General features: G+C 40.9%; 1 protein-coding gene across 1 annotated transcript in view; it reads right to left on the reverse strand.

Annotated features, from left to right (window-relative positions):
* ANKFN1 (ankyrin repeat and fibronectin type III domain containing 1) overlaps nucleotides 1–18,025 on the reverse strand; it is a 311,761-nt gene that overhangs the window by 66,919 nt on the left and 226,817 nt on the right. The window contains exons 8-9 of the mRNA XM_036106172.2: nucleotides 7,130–7,227; nucleotides 4,448–4,538 (exon numbers count right to left, since the gene is read on the reverse strand). Of these exons, the coding sequence (XP_035962065.1) occupies nucleotides 4,448–4,538; nucleotides 7,130–7,227 (189 nt within the window). The remainder of the gene's footprint in view (nucleotides 1–4,447; nucleotides 4,539–7,129; nucleotides 7,228–18,025) is intronic.

An 18,025-nucleotide genomic window follows, 5' to 3' on the forward strand; every position in this document is an offset into this window, starting at 1 on the left:
CGGTTAGTTCATGAGTGTATCTGAGGCTTAAATTCTAACTGAACCAGTTTCAAATTCCCCTCCCCCCAGATTTATTTTAAAATATGGAGTGTCCCTTGTTCAGAAACTTAGGCAGATGTCCTGATGGTTAAAGTTAGGTTTTAAAAACATCACTCATTGGCCCATCCACGGCCTAACAGTCCAGCACAGTTAGAAAGAACACAGGTTCTGGAGTCAGATAAAACTGGGTGTGAATGCTGGCTCTTCGGGCTCCTGGCTCAGTGTCTGTAAGGCACTAAACTTAACACTGACAGGGCCTCTACTCTGTAATGTGAAAAATGAACGTAGTATCTAGCTTGCAGGATTTTTTGTGAGAATGAAATGAGAGGTTTATTTGGTACCCGGCGCAATGCCTGTTACATGGCATGATGTAAATCATAACTTAAAAAAGAAGGGAATTCCTTGATGAAGAGTGAACTCCCTGAGTAGTGAGTATGGAAACATCGTTTCTAACCCTGTCAGGTGATTCCCTTTGAAGAAGGAGGCCTCAGATTTTTGAATCCTTCCTCCTTTCTACCCCCCCCCCCCCCCGGTACCTGTCTCCATTTTACCTCTCAGAAGACTGAGGCCCAGAGAGAACCATTCCAGTTCTATGTTACTCAGCTTGTCTGGGGCAGAGCCAGGACCATAATGTAGTCTCATGGCCCTCCATATAGTGCTCGTTTCCTTATACCGTGGACACGTTTTGTTTTGTTTTGTTTCTTTTGGGAAGGAGGGTCAGAGCTTGGTTGGAGTTTGTGTGGTGTGGCTTAGTTGTGGTCAACTCTGGAGACAGGGAATTGGCATAGGTGCCTTCTGTAGACTGTTCCTTGTGGGCAGAAACCGTGACTTAAATTTCTCTTTGCCTCAGGTTTCTTCTCTGTAAAGTGAGTTTTTGAATATTTTTAAAAGGTTGTTTGAGGTTTAAAAAAATAATGTAAGTAAAGCACATTCTGGGCACATCAGGGACACTCATTAAGTGTTGGTGAGGCATTGTGAATAGAAGGATGGTGTTCAGGTAGCCTGGGCTAGGAAGGGTGCTTTTACTGGGAAATTTGGAAATGTCTGAGGAATCAAACTCCAAGTGATCCTCATTCTCATCTGTAGTGTCCCTGGTATTTGGGCACAGTGATCATAAACGCTGCTATCATGGATTCCCAAAGGCCATTATGAGTTTGTTCCCTCAGTTGGGTGAATGCGTCTTTAGTGCTCATGATAAGAGGAGTTAATATTTGCTTGAGTAAGACTTCTGGGTGGTTGAGTTATTATGTGGCCCTGCACATGCTAATATATTCTAATGAGTGTTAATACTGCCATCAACGCAAGGGGAGATGAAATGGAGCTGGCTCTTTGAGCTGAGCCCTATTACATCAGAGGCGAGCTCAAGCTGATGACTTTATGATACATTTCAAAATTGCTAATGCTAAATTGCAGCCCAAGTGAGCAGTGGACATGATGCCAAGGTTTTTGGAAAGAATGAGTTTTTCTCATAGATGTTTGGAAGGTTCTGACGACTACATAAAATAGGAGACTTTAGGGATGAGGGAGAAAATTGAAAATATATTAAGAAATCAGGAACCTGACAGGAATAAACTTAGTGTGGTAGGAAAAGAGCAGATTGTGCCACATAATACAGTTCACTGTTCTGGTAATGAGACACTTCAACTGCAACACAATGCAGAGCTTACATTCAGGGGCGATATCAGGGCTTTCCTGATCGTAACTCAGACAAGCCTGTCTGGGTCCTTTTCTCTTATTATGTACCATACCATATAACATAAGTCTATAAAAACACATTAAGGCCTTTTGTAAAAATATAAAAAAAAGGTTTTATAGCTTACTGGAACATATTACCAAATTTCCAGTTACTCTGTCATGTTAGAATACATTGTCCTCCAGTAAATATCTGAATACTGATATATGTTGCATCCCAATGTCATACTCTGTTTATAAATAGAGCTGGAGCGTTTTTATATTGCTCTTTTCCAAGTGATACAGCATGTCTGCAGCAACTGTAACGACATGTTTGGATTTAGTTCTTCGCCAGATACCCCTACCAGTCAAACGGGCCATGTTAGAAAGGTCGGCAGTTGCTGTGTTAATTAGCAAGTAGTAAGTGACTCTTCCCAGTCCTAGAAGACTGTTCTTGTCATTCTGGAGAAAGCCCTTTCAAATAGGCTGTGAGGGAGAGTGTCTGATTAGAATTTGAAGTTTGTAGAACATCTGATGCTTATAAGTAATGCATCCGTATGCAGATCAGAATTTGCATTTGGAGTGGGACGTTTTCCCTTGTCCCACCTTCAGGTCAACTGACACTATCATTTTCTTTTTTTCTTTTCTGTCCCTTCTATCCTTCATCAATAATATATACTCTTTTTTTTCTCCCTAGAATGAGATGGTTTCCCTTAGTATCTTAATCTTGCAATATTATTAGTTTGTGTTTCTGATGTCTTTAATAAAAAAGATGTCCAAGTAAGACTGGAATAATTACATCATCAAATGCCCATGGGACTCAGGGGCCTTAGCGATCTCTGGTGTCTGTGGTCCAGAGCCCTGTATCACCTGGTGTAGCTATGTGAATCCACCAGAAACGGCAGTCGGGAAGGGCTGGCTGGCTGGCTCTTAGTCTGCTTGTCTGCCTGATAGCAGAGCACTAGTTCCCACAGCATAGGAGACATGGCATGGGCTTGATCAGTGTAGGCTTGAATCCTGGCTCAGCCACATGCAAGAGTTGTGACCTTGGGCAAGGCAACATCCTCTCTAAATCCCAATTTCTTTATTAATAGAGGAGGAGGACAGTATAGTGGTTAAGGACAAGGGCCATAGGATTTGGGCCTGACTTCAGTGCTTGCTGATTTTGTGATGTTGGGCTCTAGGTATTCATGTGCCTCTATGTGAATAGTTCCCTTACCAGTAAAATGGAACTACTAATAAAAACCACCCCAATGGGTCTGTTATGAAGATTAAATGAGTTGATCCACATAAAGTTCTTAGACTAATGCCCAGCATTATAATAAGTGTTATGTTGGCTCTGATGTTCAGAGTGATGCAGATGATGAAGATGACGGTGCTTATCCACAAGACAGGAACAGTGATGAGGGACTCATGTGAGGATTCCGTGAGACACTGATGAAAGCCCATAATGTGCCACCTGATTCATGGTTGATCCTAGGTAAAGGGTTGTTATAAAACATGACACATAAATATATACAAAAAAAACCCTAAAGAGCCTACAATCTTATAACCCAAATATCCACTGTCAAATGTTGACAGTTATGTGCAGACAGGCCTCCTAATAATAATCAAACTCACAGCTTAAATATGTGAAAAAAAATTTTGCATTTTGTTTTTACATAAAACTTATAAAGTAAGAATTTCTTCCACACAGTGAATTTTTTTAAACACCATTTTAGCGGTTTCATTTGTTCTATAATGTGTATATGTATATATCATACTTTATTTAACCATTGAATTAATATTGGATATTTGTTCTCTCTATACATGGTATTTCACTATATTGATACACTGCTACAGTGTGCATATTTGTTCATAACTGTTTGTTCTGCCTTTGTTTCCTTAGGTTAGATTCCTAGACAAATAATTATGGAGTAAAAAGAAATGACTGTTCTTATTATGGCAAATTGTGTCCCACAAAGATTGCACTCTTACAAGAAGCATATGATACCATTTTGAACTATCACATTCAAGAAGGTTTTTTAAAAAAATGAAAACAAATTTAGAGCTCATTATGCAGAAAAATCTATCATATGGTGTATCTAGAGATGTTTCTTCTGGTTAATCAAATTTCCTGGTTAATAGAGAGCTACCAAATATACCAGACATAAATTATTAATCTTCACATAATTAGAAGAGGCTTTTGCTGGGGTTTTCAGCCATCACTACAAATGTTATATTTGTAGCAGAGTGTAGCGGAGTGCCTGTTAGTAAGAAAGCGTTTTCTTCTGACAGAATGTCAGATAAATAAGATTTGCTATATCTCATTCCCTTATCAATTTGATGTGGGTGAGAGGGTGAGGAGGAGAGAAGAGAGCTAGAATGGGCCACTACTCCTGCTGTGTCATTCACAACATCCCCACAAAAGCCTTGGGAAAGGTAGGATTGGACTCATTCTACGGATTGAGAGAGTTTAAGGAACTTCTGAAGGCCACACAGCTAATAAAAGGTATCCTGGGTATCAAATTCGGTCTTGCTTGTTCCAAATTCCCTCTCTTTTCATTCCACTGAGTTGCCTCCCAGGGGAACATTTCTGCAGAGGAATCATTCATTATGTGGCCCAGATGCTATTCTGAGGAGGTCTTGTTAGTCCCAAGCAGCGGGGAGAAGGAATGGCAATGGTATCCTGAGGATGGATGGAGGGGGAGGTTGGAGCCTGTGGCCAGGCTTGAGAGAGTTCACAGCCACCACCTACTAGAAGGCGAGGCACATGCCGGTACCGTGGTCTGAGCAGGTCCCCATCCTTTCATGTTATAAGCCGAGACTTGAACAAAATACTGTTGGCCCTGAAAAGTATCAAAATAGAGAGAATGTATGCATTAGGAATTGTACTGAATCACTTTTACTCTAGAAGCAGGTTCCTGTGTCTGATTAACTCATTGATCCATTGGGAAATCCACTAGCCATGCTTTAGCTTTCTAGCTTTTCTTATTACATTTATGTGTAGTAATACACATCTTTGGGGTGACTTTAGTTTCTATGAGCTTTCTTTTTTCAAAATTGCAATGTCATAATTACCTTTTTTCCTCTACCTGAGTTATACACTAATTATTAAAAGTCACACACAGTTCTGCAAGGTTTACCCAAATCAGCAATTCCTCACCTTTCTCCTTATTTTCCCCTCCCTGGAGGCAATCACCATCACTTTTATTAGCTGATCGACTTGCTTTTAAAATTAACAAGTTACAATGGACATCTTTTCAGTTTAGTACATCAAAGATCTGGTTCATTTTTTTAGTGGCTGCATAGTACTTCACCGTGGGCAAATAACTGTCATTTATTTAACCAGTCTCCCCCACTGGTGAACATTAAGATTGTTTCCACATTTTACACCACAATAAATAATGCTGCAGTGAGGGGCGCCTGATTGGCTCAGATAGTTGAGCGTCTGCCTTCGGCTCAGGTCATGGTCCCGGGGTCCTGGGATCGAGGCCCACATCGGGCTCCTGTCTCAGCGGGGAGCCTGCTTCTCCCTCTCCCTCTGCCTCTGCTCATGCTCTCTCTCTCTCTCTGTATCTCTGTGTCTCAAATGAATTAAAAAAAAAATCTTTAAAATAAAAAAAATAATGCTGCAATGAGTATCTCTGCTCAGCTATTAAAACTTTTAAATTAATTCTTCGATTTCACTTCAATTTTAAAACCATCTTTAAAACAATGGCTTATATTCTTTAATGTCTTCTGACACCAAAAATTTAGGAGTTGTTTTTGTTTATGTATAATCTTTTCAAATGTTCTGTATAGTTTTCTATTTTTGCTTTGCTTTGACAAGTTATTTTTTTCCCCCAGTGAACCCAAAGAGGCATTTCTGAAGCCAGCATTTGATAAAACATTGCTTGTGAAAATTATAAAATAGCGTTTGAAGTAAAAAACAAAACCAAAAAATAAAAAAAACCACTGCATCTTTGTAGGGCCTTTGCTAGAAATTTTAATAATGTTGGCCTTACCATATTATAAAGTTAATTTTTTTTAACATTAAAAACAGGTTTCTAGGTACTTCAAGGTTATGGCGATTCTGCAGAAGGGTCAGTCTCCTTCTAGGCTTTTATATGATTAGGATAGTGTCTGAATTGCTCTCATTGGACGACCAAGTGGAAAAACTTAATCCCTATAAAAATTAGTTGAAATATTAGAGAAATTCTCTGTGGAGAGTTTTCCATTTTTATCACGTGATATCACTTTTTCTTTTAAGCAAAGGAAATTCCCTGGGGTTCTCTTCTGGCCCTCTTCCATCATGTGAGCTATAGGGTTGGGAATCAGTCTTCTGCGATAGCATCTCTGGGGGCCACCCACTCAGGGGTTTGTTTGCTCTGGTAATCCACAGTTTTGGCCCTGGTATAGATGTGTGATTAGGACTAAAAGTCAAGATTCTGTGGTGGTGACCCAACCACCAAGAATTCTATTAGAATAAGCTGGTTCAAACTTGAAGAGATGCAACCAAATGCAGCTTTTTAATGCTGGGTTTCAGGTTTACACTTTATAGATAACTGTTTTAACGGACTAATCTTTTAGGAGAATGGCAACAAAAACAAAATTCTCCCTCTCTCTCTTGCATAAAAGGTCTAAGATATTAATGATTTGAATTGGAGCAAAAAAAATAACAGGTTTGACTTAAGTATACTTTAAAAAATTTTTCATTAAAAATGATTTTGATGATTGTTTTGTTGCATTTTAATTATTTGAGGAGATACAGGGTTTGTTCCAGTATGAACTGATTTGCTAGCTGTTTTTATTTTTTGCATTTCATATGCTCATATGGCTTAGAGTTCTATAAATAATTAATGTTTGAGTTTAGATTGGTTAAACAAATAAGCACAGTTTGTTCCAGTTTTTCATTCACAGTTTAAATTGGTTCAGGTTACTGAGAAATGTAGTGCCACCATATATAGTTTCTTTTCTGTGAAAGCAGATTTAGACAGATTTTTTTTTTTTTTAATCAAGGGAAAAGGATTTCTCTCAGGAAATTGTATGACTCCAATAGATGACTGATCTCAACTGAGGCTATGGGGGTGAGGGTTAGAGGAGGCTGTTATTTTTACCATCAGACAGGGAGTCAAAATTGGATCTCTCAGAGCCTTTGATCCCCCCTGAAGATTAGACTGTGATCCAGAAAGCAGCAGCTTTCAAGGCTTGCATGAGGCCAGTCTTTTTCTGATCTCTGTAGAACATGGCAGCTTACAAAGTGGTTCATGCTGTCTGCTCACTCCTTTGTGGGGTTCAGATTATGGATACCAGACATATCACACTTAACGAGTGGCAGTTGTTGCCAGAGGACTGGGTGTTGGCAGTTGCTTCCAGAGTAGGCATTTGCTACCCAAATCCCAGTACAAACATCATGGGCAGGGGAATGGGAAGCCTAATGGGAGGATTTGGCATTTACCGTTGTAAGTCCTGTGATTGTGTATCTCAGGGTCTGCAGGTTTTCCATGATGATTTCTCCAACCAAAGGACAAAAGTCTTTAGACATGCTCCATTCCACTGCAAGGAGAGAAAGAAAGAGACAGTATGAAATTTACTCATATATCAAGAAGCATCACAGAAACTCTAGCAAAAGTGTCTCTCAAAAACGGTAAGTTTACCCTCCTTTCCCTGTATTGGCACATCTCACAGTCTTCCTTAGGGTAACAAGTCAGTTTCTAAGTTCACAATTATTTTTTAAAACTAGAGAGGAAAATAAGTAATCATTGAACAGTGATTAATATACCTTAGATATACATATGTGTATGTATCTGTGTACTTATGGATATAGACACACACATGCTCAGGCACATTATATGTAACAGTTCATTGTATGTAGAAGGTAAGTTATTAATTGCATGGGAGAAGTGAAGGGTACACTAGGACATTCCCTTCTGTTAGCTGCCCAAGTCTGGTTTGGGCTTCACCATGCTACTGAAAGTGCTGTTTCAAGGTCCCAGGGACGTTCTCTTTCCAAATAAAGAAGTTTCCTTTCATTTCTTTCTGTGTCATTGGACACCTTCTTCTTCTGGAAGCATTCTCTTCTTGTAGTGTCCCACATGCTGCCCCCCAGGCTCTCCTCCTCCTCCCTGGTCTTGTCTTCCAAGCTTTTTATTCGCTTCTCTTCAGCCTGAGGATTTGGGGTTTGTGTCAGTGCTCCCCCCACACCTGACATCCCTGAAGTGAGTATTCATTCACAGTTCAACCTAACACCCAAATTCTAATGCCCCATTTTACTGTGAGGCCATGTTCTTTCATAACATTTTCCCTTGGTTGAAAAAATTGTGGTCAGGAAAGATAAATTGTGCCTCATCAGTATGAAGTGTCTTAAGTGACAGTTTACCCATGGCAGAGTTGAGGGCAATCTGATTGAAGCAGGAGCTCAGGGCACATAGAAGGCAAGGCCTGCACATCTAACCCTCATGATGACAAGCTATAGGTTTTAAGATTTAAGTTACGTTCCCTATGACACTTCAGTACTTCAGAATTAAGCCGAACCATCCCTGAGGCCTGCTGCTTCTCTGGAGTCACGCATCCCTCTGATGTGGGTGCTGCCCCTCGGCCCCTCCTCTGTATGTTCCTAGGAATCTAGCTTGTTCTCCTCGTTCTATAGAAATTGCTTTCCTAAAGTTCCTGGTGCTCTGATTGTCTGTTAACAGCCTCTTCCTGGGAAAGCCAGCCACTCTGGCCTCCCTGATGTTTTAAAGCCTTCTTTCCCCTCAGTTTTGATTGCACCCTTTCTTCCTATCTCCTGACCCCTTTTCCTGGGCTCTCCCTGGTTCCTCTGAAATTTCCTTCTCCCTTTGCTGTGATGTTCTTGGGGGTTTGGTTTTGGCTCTTTTCTCGCTTCACATGCTTGTCCCAGGCAGTGACCTTATTCACACTTCTGGCGCCAACGATGGCTCTCCAAACTGTAATTCTAGGTCCAGCCTCTCTCAGGACTCTGACTTCCTCCTGCAGATCTGCACGTGAGTGCCCGCTAGTACCTTCTCTTTGCCAAAATAGGTGTCTCCTCTTGTTTTCTCAGTTTCAGCTCATGGCATTGCCATATACTTAATCACCCAACCCCAAATCTCAGAGCATCCTTGCCTCCTCTTTTTCCCCAATTCTTCATGATCAGTTGATCACTAAACCCAGTAGGTTCTGCTTTAAAATGTCTCCCATAAGTTTCTCTCTCCCCCTCACACTGAACTTATTCTAGAGCAGGACTTTATAATCATGTGCATCCATCTGCAATTGATTTTTTTTTTTTTCCCAAGGAGGTATAGGCTTGGTTGATTAACTGATCAACTCTCCTAATTGATTTTTCTGTTCATCTTCTTATCCTTATACACAATCTGCTCTTACCAGCCTGAGTTATATTTAAAAAATGTAGATCTCATTATTTCATTTCTCTGCTTAAAATCTTTTCATAGTGTCCAGTTGCTTTCAAAATAAAATGAAATGTTGGGGCACCTGGGTGCCTCAGTGGGTTAAGCATCTGCCTTTGGCTCAGGTTGTGATCGCAGGGTCCTGGGATCGAGCCCTGCGTCGGGCTCCCTGCTCAGCAGGGAGTCTGTGCCTCTCTCTCTCTCCCTCCCTCTGCCCCTCCCGCCTGCTCATTCTCTCTCTCTCTCTCTAATAAAATAAATAAATATCTTTAAAAAAATTAAAAAACCCAAAATAAAATGAAAAGTTAACAAGGCATTCAAGGACCTTCATAATCTGGTCCCAGCCTTACTCTACTATCTTCATCTCCTACCATGTCTCACAGCAAAGTCCTTGCTCTGTAAGTCCCTGTTACCTGGTTATTTTGTGTACTTTTCTGCCTCTGTGTCTTTTGCTGATCTTCCAACTGCTGCTTGTGAAACTCTGTTAATCCATTAAGATCTAGCAAAGTTAACTCTAAATTCCACAGGAATAATTAAATACACCTGTTTCTGTGCTCCCAAAGCCCTTAATTCATATGAAAATAAGATTTATTACACACATATTATGCTTTATTATATGTATCTCTTTCTCTTGTTAGATTGTGACAAATTTGAGAATAGGCGAAATACCTTTCCCTTCTTCTCTAGTACATGGATTTGTGTGCTTGGTGCATAGAATGTGCTTCCTAAATATTTTATATACAATTTGATTATATGCATGGATACACACACATACACACATGCCTAGAGTACACTGGTTTTTCCAACAAGGAGAGATATTTTTCTTCCTGTGAATCTTCTTCTCCAGTCCCTTGCCCTTTGAAGCTCTCAGGCATGTTGTAAAATGTAATTAGAATCAAATGATTAAGATTATATGTTAAATCTCAAATTAGGCCTACACTTCCTTACAAATATATATTCTAAAAGACTTAATATATATATTATATATGTATCTATGTATGCATTTTTTTCCAAAATATTTTATTATGCTTATGAGCTACTAGCTCTGAAGAAGCCACAACTCTGAAAGTCAACTTGGACTTAATTTGCATATATCTAGCTAAAGAAAAAAAAGGAAATCATTGAAGACATTATCACAAACAAAACAAAATGAAAATCAGTAGCAAATCTGCAAGTGTATCTAGAAAAAGCAAGGAATACAGGAAAATTCTGGAAACAGAAATATCCCTGGTTGCCACTGAGACATGCATCATTGACTGATGTGGAGGAGCTCCAAGCAGAAGGGTGAGAGTCAAGGTTTTCTGATTCCAGGCTAAGGATTCGGGGCTGACTTCCTAAAAGAAGAGCTAGGGATTCATGGGAATACCTCCAAGGGATTAATGACAAGTTCCTCGAAGATACAGTCTTTAAAATTTAAAAGAAATGATTTATTTTTGAGTAACAACTGTTCATGTTCTATTGAAATATGTTTTTACAAAACATGTTTCAGGTGGAAAAGAGGACCTGTCTTCTTGAAAAACAAAACAAAAAACAAACAGAATAGCTTTGTAAGGAGATATGGTTCTGCTTTGGAAGTTAATAGAAAGTTTTAAGCATTTAGTCTAATTAGATCTCATAACATGAAAGAAGATTCACATGGAAGGAAAAAAATCCTCCTTGTTGGAATGAACAATCTGTTCCGGGGCAACCAACAATCTTTTTCTTCTATGTACTTCATCGGGTTGGTGGACTCTTTCGACATGAAGAAAGGAGCTTCTGGTCATTTAAAAAATGAGGGAGGGAAACAGAGTGAGCAGGAATCACTTTGAGAGCCCACTGGGAATTCTAAGAAGGCAACTTAGCATGGTCTCTCTGGAAAGTTATGTGTAGGTAGTTTAAAGACTTAATATTAAAGCCATGAGAAAATCACTTATAAGCCTGCTCTAAATCCCTGAAGGACTGGAGCCATGTATATGAAGTTTAAAACTGTATAAGACTTATAATTTTAAGATAAAGATCAGGGCAACTGTTTCTACTTAGGTCTGGGAAATCGAAGTAGGGTTTAATCATGCAATGGCTCATAGCAGTTGAACACTAGCAAGAAAGGTACCAGACAAAACCTAGGTGTTAGTATTTCTTAGAATTTGGCTCTGGCTCAAGCTGTGATTCACTATATTTATATCAAATAACTATGAATATTTTAAATATGACACTTTATTATTTTAACAAATATTTCATTTTTATCTAAGCTTTAGCAAGTAGAGTCATTTGGGAAGGAAAGTTCTAGCTGAACACCTCTATTTACCGGATGGTAGCTATAAAAACCACATGCTGAAAGCTTAAGAAGAGCTCCTGAAGGTCTAGCCTTGTCACCTGAAGTCTATAAGGTAAGGAGAAAAGTCACAGAATCAGTGCAAGAGTAGAAAATTCAGGACTGAAGTGTTAGGATGCATAAGCAGGACAAAGTCTACAGTGCAGGTACATTTCCAGCCTCATGGTGTGAGTTCTGTGAATAATATGCCCTGCTTTGGCCAGTAACTTAAGTTTTCAGGCTAGTTTCTTGAACGGTAAAGACTCTGCAGAAATAAAGGCACAAAGAGATAACATTACAGGGGCACCTGGGTGGCTCAGTCAGTTAAGCGTCCAACTCTTGATTTCAGCTCAGGTCATGATCTCAGGGTCCTGGGATCGAGCCCCGTGTCGGACTCCCACGCTGAACGTGGAGCCTGATTAAGATTCTCTCTCTCCCTTTCCCTCTGCCCCTCCCCACTCATGCTCTCTCTCTTTAAATAAATAAATAAAATCCTTAAAAAAGAGAGAGAACATGGCATCAGTGTCTAATTAATTTCTACTTGATAAAAAACATCGAAAACCTGCTGTTATCCAGGTTCTCCCTCAAAGCCCAGAGCTGCTTTATCCTGTGCACACGTCAGGAGAAGCATACTGTAAGAGGTATACTCTTGCTTCTTGCCCACACCCCGCTCAAACCCTCCACTTTTAACCTATGTCACTTGACCTCAGACCCATCATTTTTGCTGTTTTTTCTCTTTTGGTATGCTCTCCTCTTCCCCAAAATTATTTTCCCCTTCATTCAAACAGGCGTGGTTCCAAGTCCCTTCCTTTCCACAGCTTTCCCTGGCTTTCCAAGGGAAGCTCTTTTGTCAGTTTTCCCATAGCGACTTCAGTATCTCTCTCACACTGCACTTGCTTTATTGTTTTGTATTCATTTTCTAAGAGATCTGCCTCCTCTGTCTTCTGTAAGCTTTTTGGGATCAGGGAGCATGTTGCATTAATACCAGTTTACGAAACACCTGTCTTGGCATGTAGCACAGCACAGGGGGCTCAGTAACTGGTGCGTGAACTGATTACTTGATTCTTGACTTTGGACTGCTTCACGTCTAAGGTAGACAGAAATCTGACCCTGGTACATAAAGAATAAGAAAACAGTGTCAGAATAGAAAAAAAGACAACCAGAAAGAGAACAGAAGTTGCTTGAGCTGCCCAGTAAGTGGTTGAGATGGAGATTAATTCCTGGCCTCCAGATTCCCAGCGTCCCAGACTTTTCACTTGTCCATACTGCCGCTCAGGAACCAAAAAAATAAAAGTTTATTTCCTGTTCCCTATCAGCACTTCAGTGGAACCAAAACGGCATTCTTACTGGCCACACTCACCCCGGCGCCTTAGCTAATGAACGGAATTTGGCTAGACTGCCCAGCCCAGCACCAGAGCGTTATGAAATCCTCCCCGATCCATCTAATTGTGTAGTGTCTAACCTCTGAGGCCAACCATAGCACAAGAGGAAGAAAGAGGGAGTGAGGGACGTGCCGAGAAACCCAGAAAGAGATCAAATACAGTCATTTCTAGAGATGAGAAGATGTGTCTTGCCGAAGCTTGAACCCGCTCAACACTTGTGGGTTTTAAATTGGGAACTGACGTGAAAACTCTGGATCTGGGAATTCTGTTTAGCTCTGGCAAAATACGAGGTTGGAGCTGCTTGCATTTTTTATTTTAAATTCCCTTGGTAGTCCTAGGAGCAGGGGCATGCATTACTTTCAAACAAGAATCTTTATTGTTTGCATAGCACACAGTCTTCCAGTTAATTAGAAAAACATTTTTTTTCCCCCAAATTAAATTTCCCTAGAAAAACAATGATTTAAATTAAGGGCAAAAGGCTTTTTTTTTTTTTTTTGACACTAGTAAAGCCTTCCTGCACCCACTACTTCTAGAAGATTAAAAGCAAAGTTGGAATCAGAGAGCTTATATTCATATATTTATGGTCAGATTTTGTAACCACAAAAATAACACATCCCTATACGTTGTGTACTGTCCTAGTTTTGCCTGCTGTATGACAGAGTGATGCACAGATACTGACCAGAAGCAGGGCTGTCTAAAATTCAGGGTTTTGAAAAGTACGTAAGTACTACAAGTAACCATGGTCTGATCTATTTGCATTTTTATTTCCCTCCTATTATGGCTCGTATCTAAATTTATTCTTTCTCTTGATCCCCTTGGCTTTCTAAATGAAAGGTGTTATCATTTGTATGATTCTTACTATTATTAATAGTTTTTACTCTCTTTCCAAGCCTAGCATGAAATGTTTGTTGAATGAATCCCACTTTTCCAAGGGCCCAGGTGCTGCCAGCCCTCACCTTTTCTCGGAGCTTCACCTCTCATTTACTTCTCTGGACACTTAACCCCGGGCGCCTCCAAACAAAACTGCCTTCAGTAATTTCTGCAGTTTTGGGCTCAGAAAGTCTGAATCATTGGCACCATTAGGATTACCGGAAGCAGAAGTAACCCCCAAGCCCCAGCTCATGTAGAAATCACTTTTCTCTTTACATTTATAGGATATCTTTCCTTGGTAGATTCACCTCCTGGTTTTCCTAGAACATTAAACTAAGAGTTGGGAAGGTCACGGATTTATCACAGAGTGCAAAATCCACTCATCATGGCACATCGAAGACGAGGTAGTGTGATAGGGTGGCTTTGAGAGGTGGCACAGATAGGGAGACGGAGCATGTCAGGGCTTGGCCCTCAACCATGTTTGAATGGGATAAATGCAGCAGGATGCTGGGGTTGACCCAGATAGCTTGCAAGAACGGACTGTTAAAATTTCAGGAATTTTGCAAGCTAGTGTTTAAGCACAACCATCATGAGAAATTAAATTATATGAATTCAAAGTTAAATTATATTAAAGACAGAGTAAATATTTAAAACTCATTGCTCCCTATTTCACTGCATTTTGCTATTATTTATGCTCTCAAGGTTATTGATATCTGCGGTATCTGAAAAGTGGAAATAATACATAATGGTGCACCAGTGCACATCGCTTCCCAGTCATTTCAGTGACATTACGTTGGTAGCTTGAAATTGGCCAAGGTTGGAATATTTACACCATAAAAATCAGAAATCAGGTCTTGATTTTTTTTTTTTTTTAATTTTGTGAACTGTGTAGGTCAGGTATTGGCAAATTATAGTTCCATGAGCTAAATCCAGCCTAAGTCTGGTTTTGTGTGGCCCAGGAACTGAGGATGGTTTTAGTTTTTACATTTCTAAAGGACTGTGAAACACACACAGAAGAATATGTGACAGAGACCATATGTGGCCCACAAAGCCTAATATATTTCCTCTCTGGCCCTTAACAGGAGAAATGTGCTCATCACTGGTCCAGACTTAAGAAAGTGATCAAGAAAATGTCAATAATGCAGGTTAAAAGTTTCTCTGGCTGTTTCATTGTGAATAGCACAAAAAAACCTGAGGAAATATTCTTCCAGTACTCAAAAATTATTACTTGATTAGACAAAGCAGTTGCTTTATGCCATTCATGAATGAGTGGAGTTCCACCATTAGCCTTTGTTGTTTCTCCTTGTTTTACTTTCTTAAAGTAAATGAAAACATCCACCAGCACTTAAATGGCAACTATACTCACCCATTAACTGCAGCTACAGGTTAGCTTACAGATTCAAGAGTTTGATAAAAATAAACGAAAGCATTTTGGGTGAATCAACAGGTTGTAAGAAACTTACAAAAAAGAGTATTGTGTATTTTATTATGATGATTTGAAAATTGTGTATACTGAAATCCTCTCAGTAAAAGTTGTAATAGTCTTAGGTGTAAGTATACACACATGCACACCCACGTGCATGCACACACACCCCCACCCCCACCGAGAGCCAGTTGTTAAACATTTACCATCATACCGCTGAATGCATGCTAGGTGATTGCTCAGAAAGACTCTAAGGGTGGATGTATCCTGACCAGCAGGATATAGTGTCGGGGCACCAGATGTCTTAGGCATAATTTAGGTAACATTCTGTTACCAGGAGGCAAGAATGAGGTACAAAACCCCTTAAGGAGGCAGGAGTGGCACAGCGAGGGGCTCTGGGGCAGAAGTTCAGTTACCACGCAGTCACCATCTGGGAGGCCTGCCTGGTGGCCAGGCCCCAGGCCATGGGCAGTGCAGGTGCCCAGGCTTCCTGCATCAGTTCTTCCGGCCCAAGCTAGGGCTGGCCCACAAACTGGCACAGCACACAGCCAGTGGGGCGGGCATCCATGGCCTTGACTGCAACCAGGATGGCAGAGTCAGGGGCTGCCCAGCAGAAACTTGCATGTTGACGGCAGGTAGAACAAGACAAACCAGTCCAGTACTTCCGATGGCGTGAAAGAGCTCCGTTCCTAAACCAGATTATCTGGGCTTCATTATTAGTATATTCTTTATTATGTTTTATTATTATACATTAATACTATATTTTATTTTGTGATTCTCTGGGCTCTATGTATGGGTGCTTTTGAGACACTATAGACTGAAAATGGGCACACGGGTCATTAATTCAGACAGACTTTTGACTCTTCCTTTCTCCCTGGAACACTGCCATATCCTTGAGTTATAGGATGTCCAGATAGATTTCACTTGTTTGAGACTACTTTTTAATAGAAACTGTCCAGATAATAAATTTTTGTTCATTAAAGAAGTATAAGCTTTTTGGGGGGAGGAGCAAGATAGCGGAGGAGTAGGAGACCTAAATTTCGTCTGGTCCCGGGAACTCAGCTAGATAGGAATGAAACCATTCTGAACACCTACAAACTCAACAGGAGGTCGAGGAAAAGAATAGCAACAACTCTCTGAACAGAAAAGCGACCACTTTCTGGAAGGTAGGACGTGCGGAGAAGTGAATCCCAGGTGATACTCGGGAGGATAGAGGGCGGGGGGAGGGGCCTCCGTCGGCGGCTTCTGGCAAGTGATAAGGCCGCGGAGCACAAAATCGGAACTTTTAGAAGTCGGCTCCGCTGAGGGACATCACTCCAGTGGCTAAGCGGGGGGTGGAACCCTCGTGGGACAGTGTGGTCTCAGGACCCTCGGGGTCACAGAAAGACCGGGGGTGCCTGAGTGCAGCAGAGCTCCCAGGAATTGGAGTGGGGAAGCCGGCTGCAGAGACGGAGCCGAGGCGCGGGCTCTCAGCTCGGGGTTGCCATAAACCGTGATCCGCAGCACAGTCGGGCCACTGCTCCTCCAGCAGGGACCCAACAAGCGGCAGATCTGGGGAGACTGCCCTTCCTCCCCCGGGAGGAGAGGCGCAGGAGCGCACCGCAGGGATCTGCAGGGTTTGGAGACTCCACACAGGGTCGGGTGCCAGAGATAGAAACGCGCGGTCACAGGCCGGGTGAGCACGGAGTGTGGCCGGAGACGGGGGAGACGGAAGTGACTGACGGCTTTTCTCTGGGGGCACACTGAGGAGCGGGGCCCCGAGTTCTCGGCTCCTCCGGGGCGGAGATTGGGAGGCCGCCATTTTTACTCTCAGCCTCCAAAGCTGTACGGAAAGCTTGCAGGGAACAAAAGCTCCTGAGAGCAAACCCAGGTAGATTACTTAGTCCGGACTGGCAAGGGCGGGGCACTTCCGCCTCCGGCAAAGACATTTGGGAACCACGGCAACAGGCCCCTCCCCCAGAAGATCAGCGAGAACAGCCAGCCAAGACCAAGTTTACTGATCAATGAGAACAGTGGAACTCCAGCGCTAGGGGAATACTGCACATAGAATCCATGGCTTTTTTACCATGATTCTTTAGTCTTTCAAAGTTAATTTTTTTTTAACTTACTTTCTCTTTCTTTTTTTTTTTTTTGAATTTTTCTTTTTCCCTTTTTCAACCAACATCTTATCAATCCCTTTTTAAAAAAATCTTTTTTATTTTTCATTTTTAGAGTCATATTCTATCCCTTCATAGTAGTTACCCTTATTTTTGGTATATATATATGAGTTGTTCTCTCTTTAAAATTTTGGGATACAGTTTCTTCTAACAGACCAAAATATACCCTAAATCTCTAGTGTATGACTTTGTTCTAGTCTCCTGCCTGATCACATTCTCGCCTGTTTTTTTTTTTATCCTCTTCTTTTTTTGCCAACCAACTTCTTATCAATTCCTTTTATAAAATCTTTTATAATTTTCATCTTTACAGTCATATTCCATCCCTTCATAGTATTTACCCTTATTTTTGTACATATATGTTTTTCTTTCTTTAAAAATTTGGGAGGCACTTTCTTCTAACAGACCAACATATGCCCAAAATCTAGTGTGTGGCACTGATCTGTGCATCAGCCTAATCATATTTGATAATACTCTGTTTTTTTTGTTTGTTTTTATCTTTTTCTTCTTTTTTTTTCTTTCTTTCCCTTTCTTTTCCCCCGGTTTCAGGTCTCTTCTGATTTGTTTAGTGTATATTTTTCTGGAGTCGTTGTTACCGTTAGCATTTTGTTCTCTCATTCATCTATTCTCCTCTGGACAAAATGATAAGACGGAAAAAATCACCTCAACAAAAGAACAAGAGGCAGTACCGGCTGCCAGGGACCTAATCAATGCAGACATTAGTAAGATCTCGGAACTAGAGTTCAGAATGATGATTTTAAAGATACTAGCTGGGCTTGAAAAAAGCATGGAAGATATTAGAGAAACCCTTTCTGGAGAAATAAAAGAAC

The sequence above is a fragment of the Halichoerus grypus genome, chromosome 2, assembly GCF_964656455.1.
Source record: "Halichoerus grypus chromosome 2, mHalGry1.hap1.1, whole genome shotgun sequence".
Taxonomy (NCBI): domain Eukaryota; kingdom Metazoa; phylum Chordata; class Mammalia; order Carnivora; family Phocidae; genus Halichoerus; species Halichoerus grypus.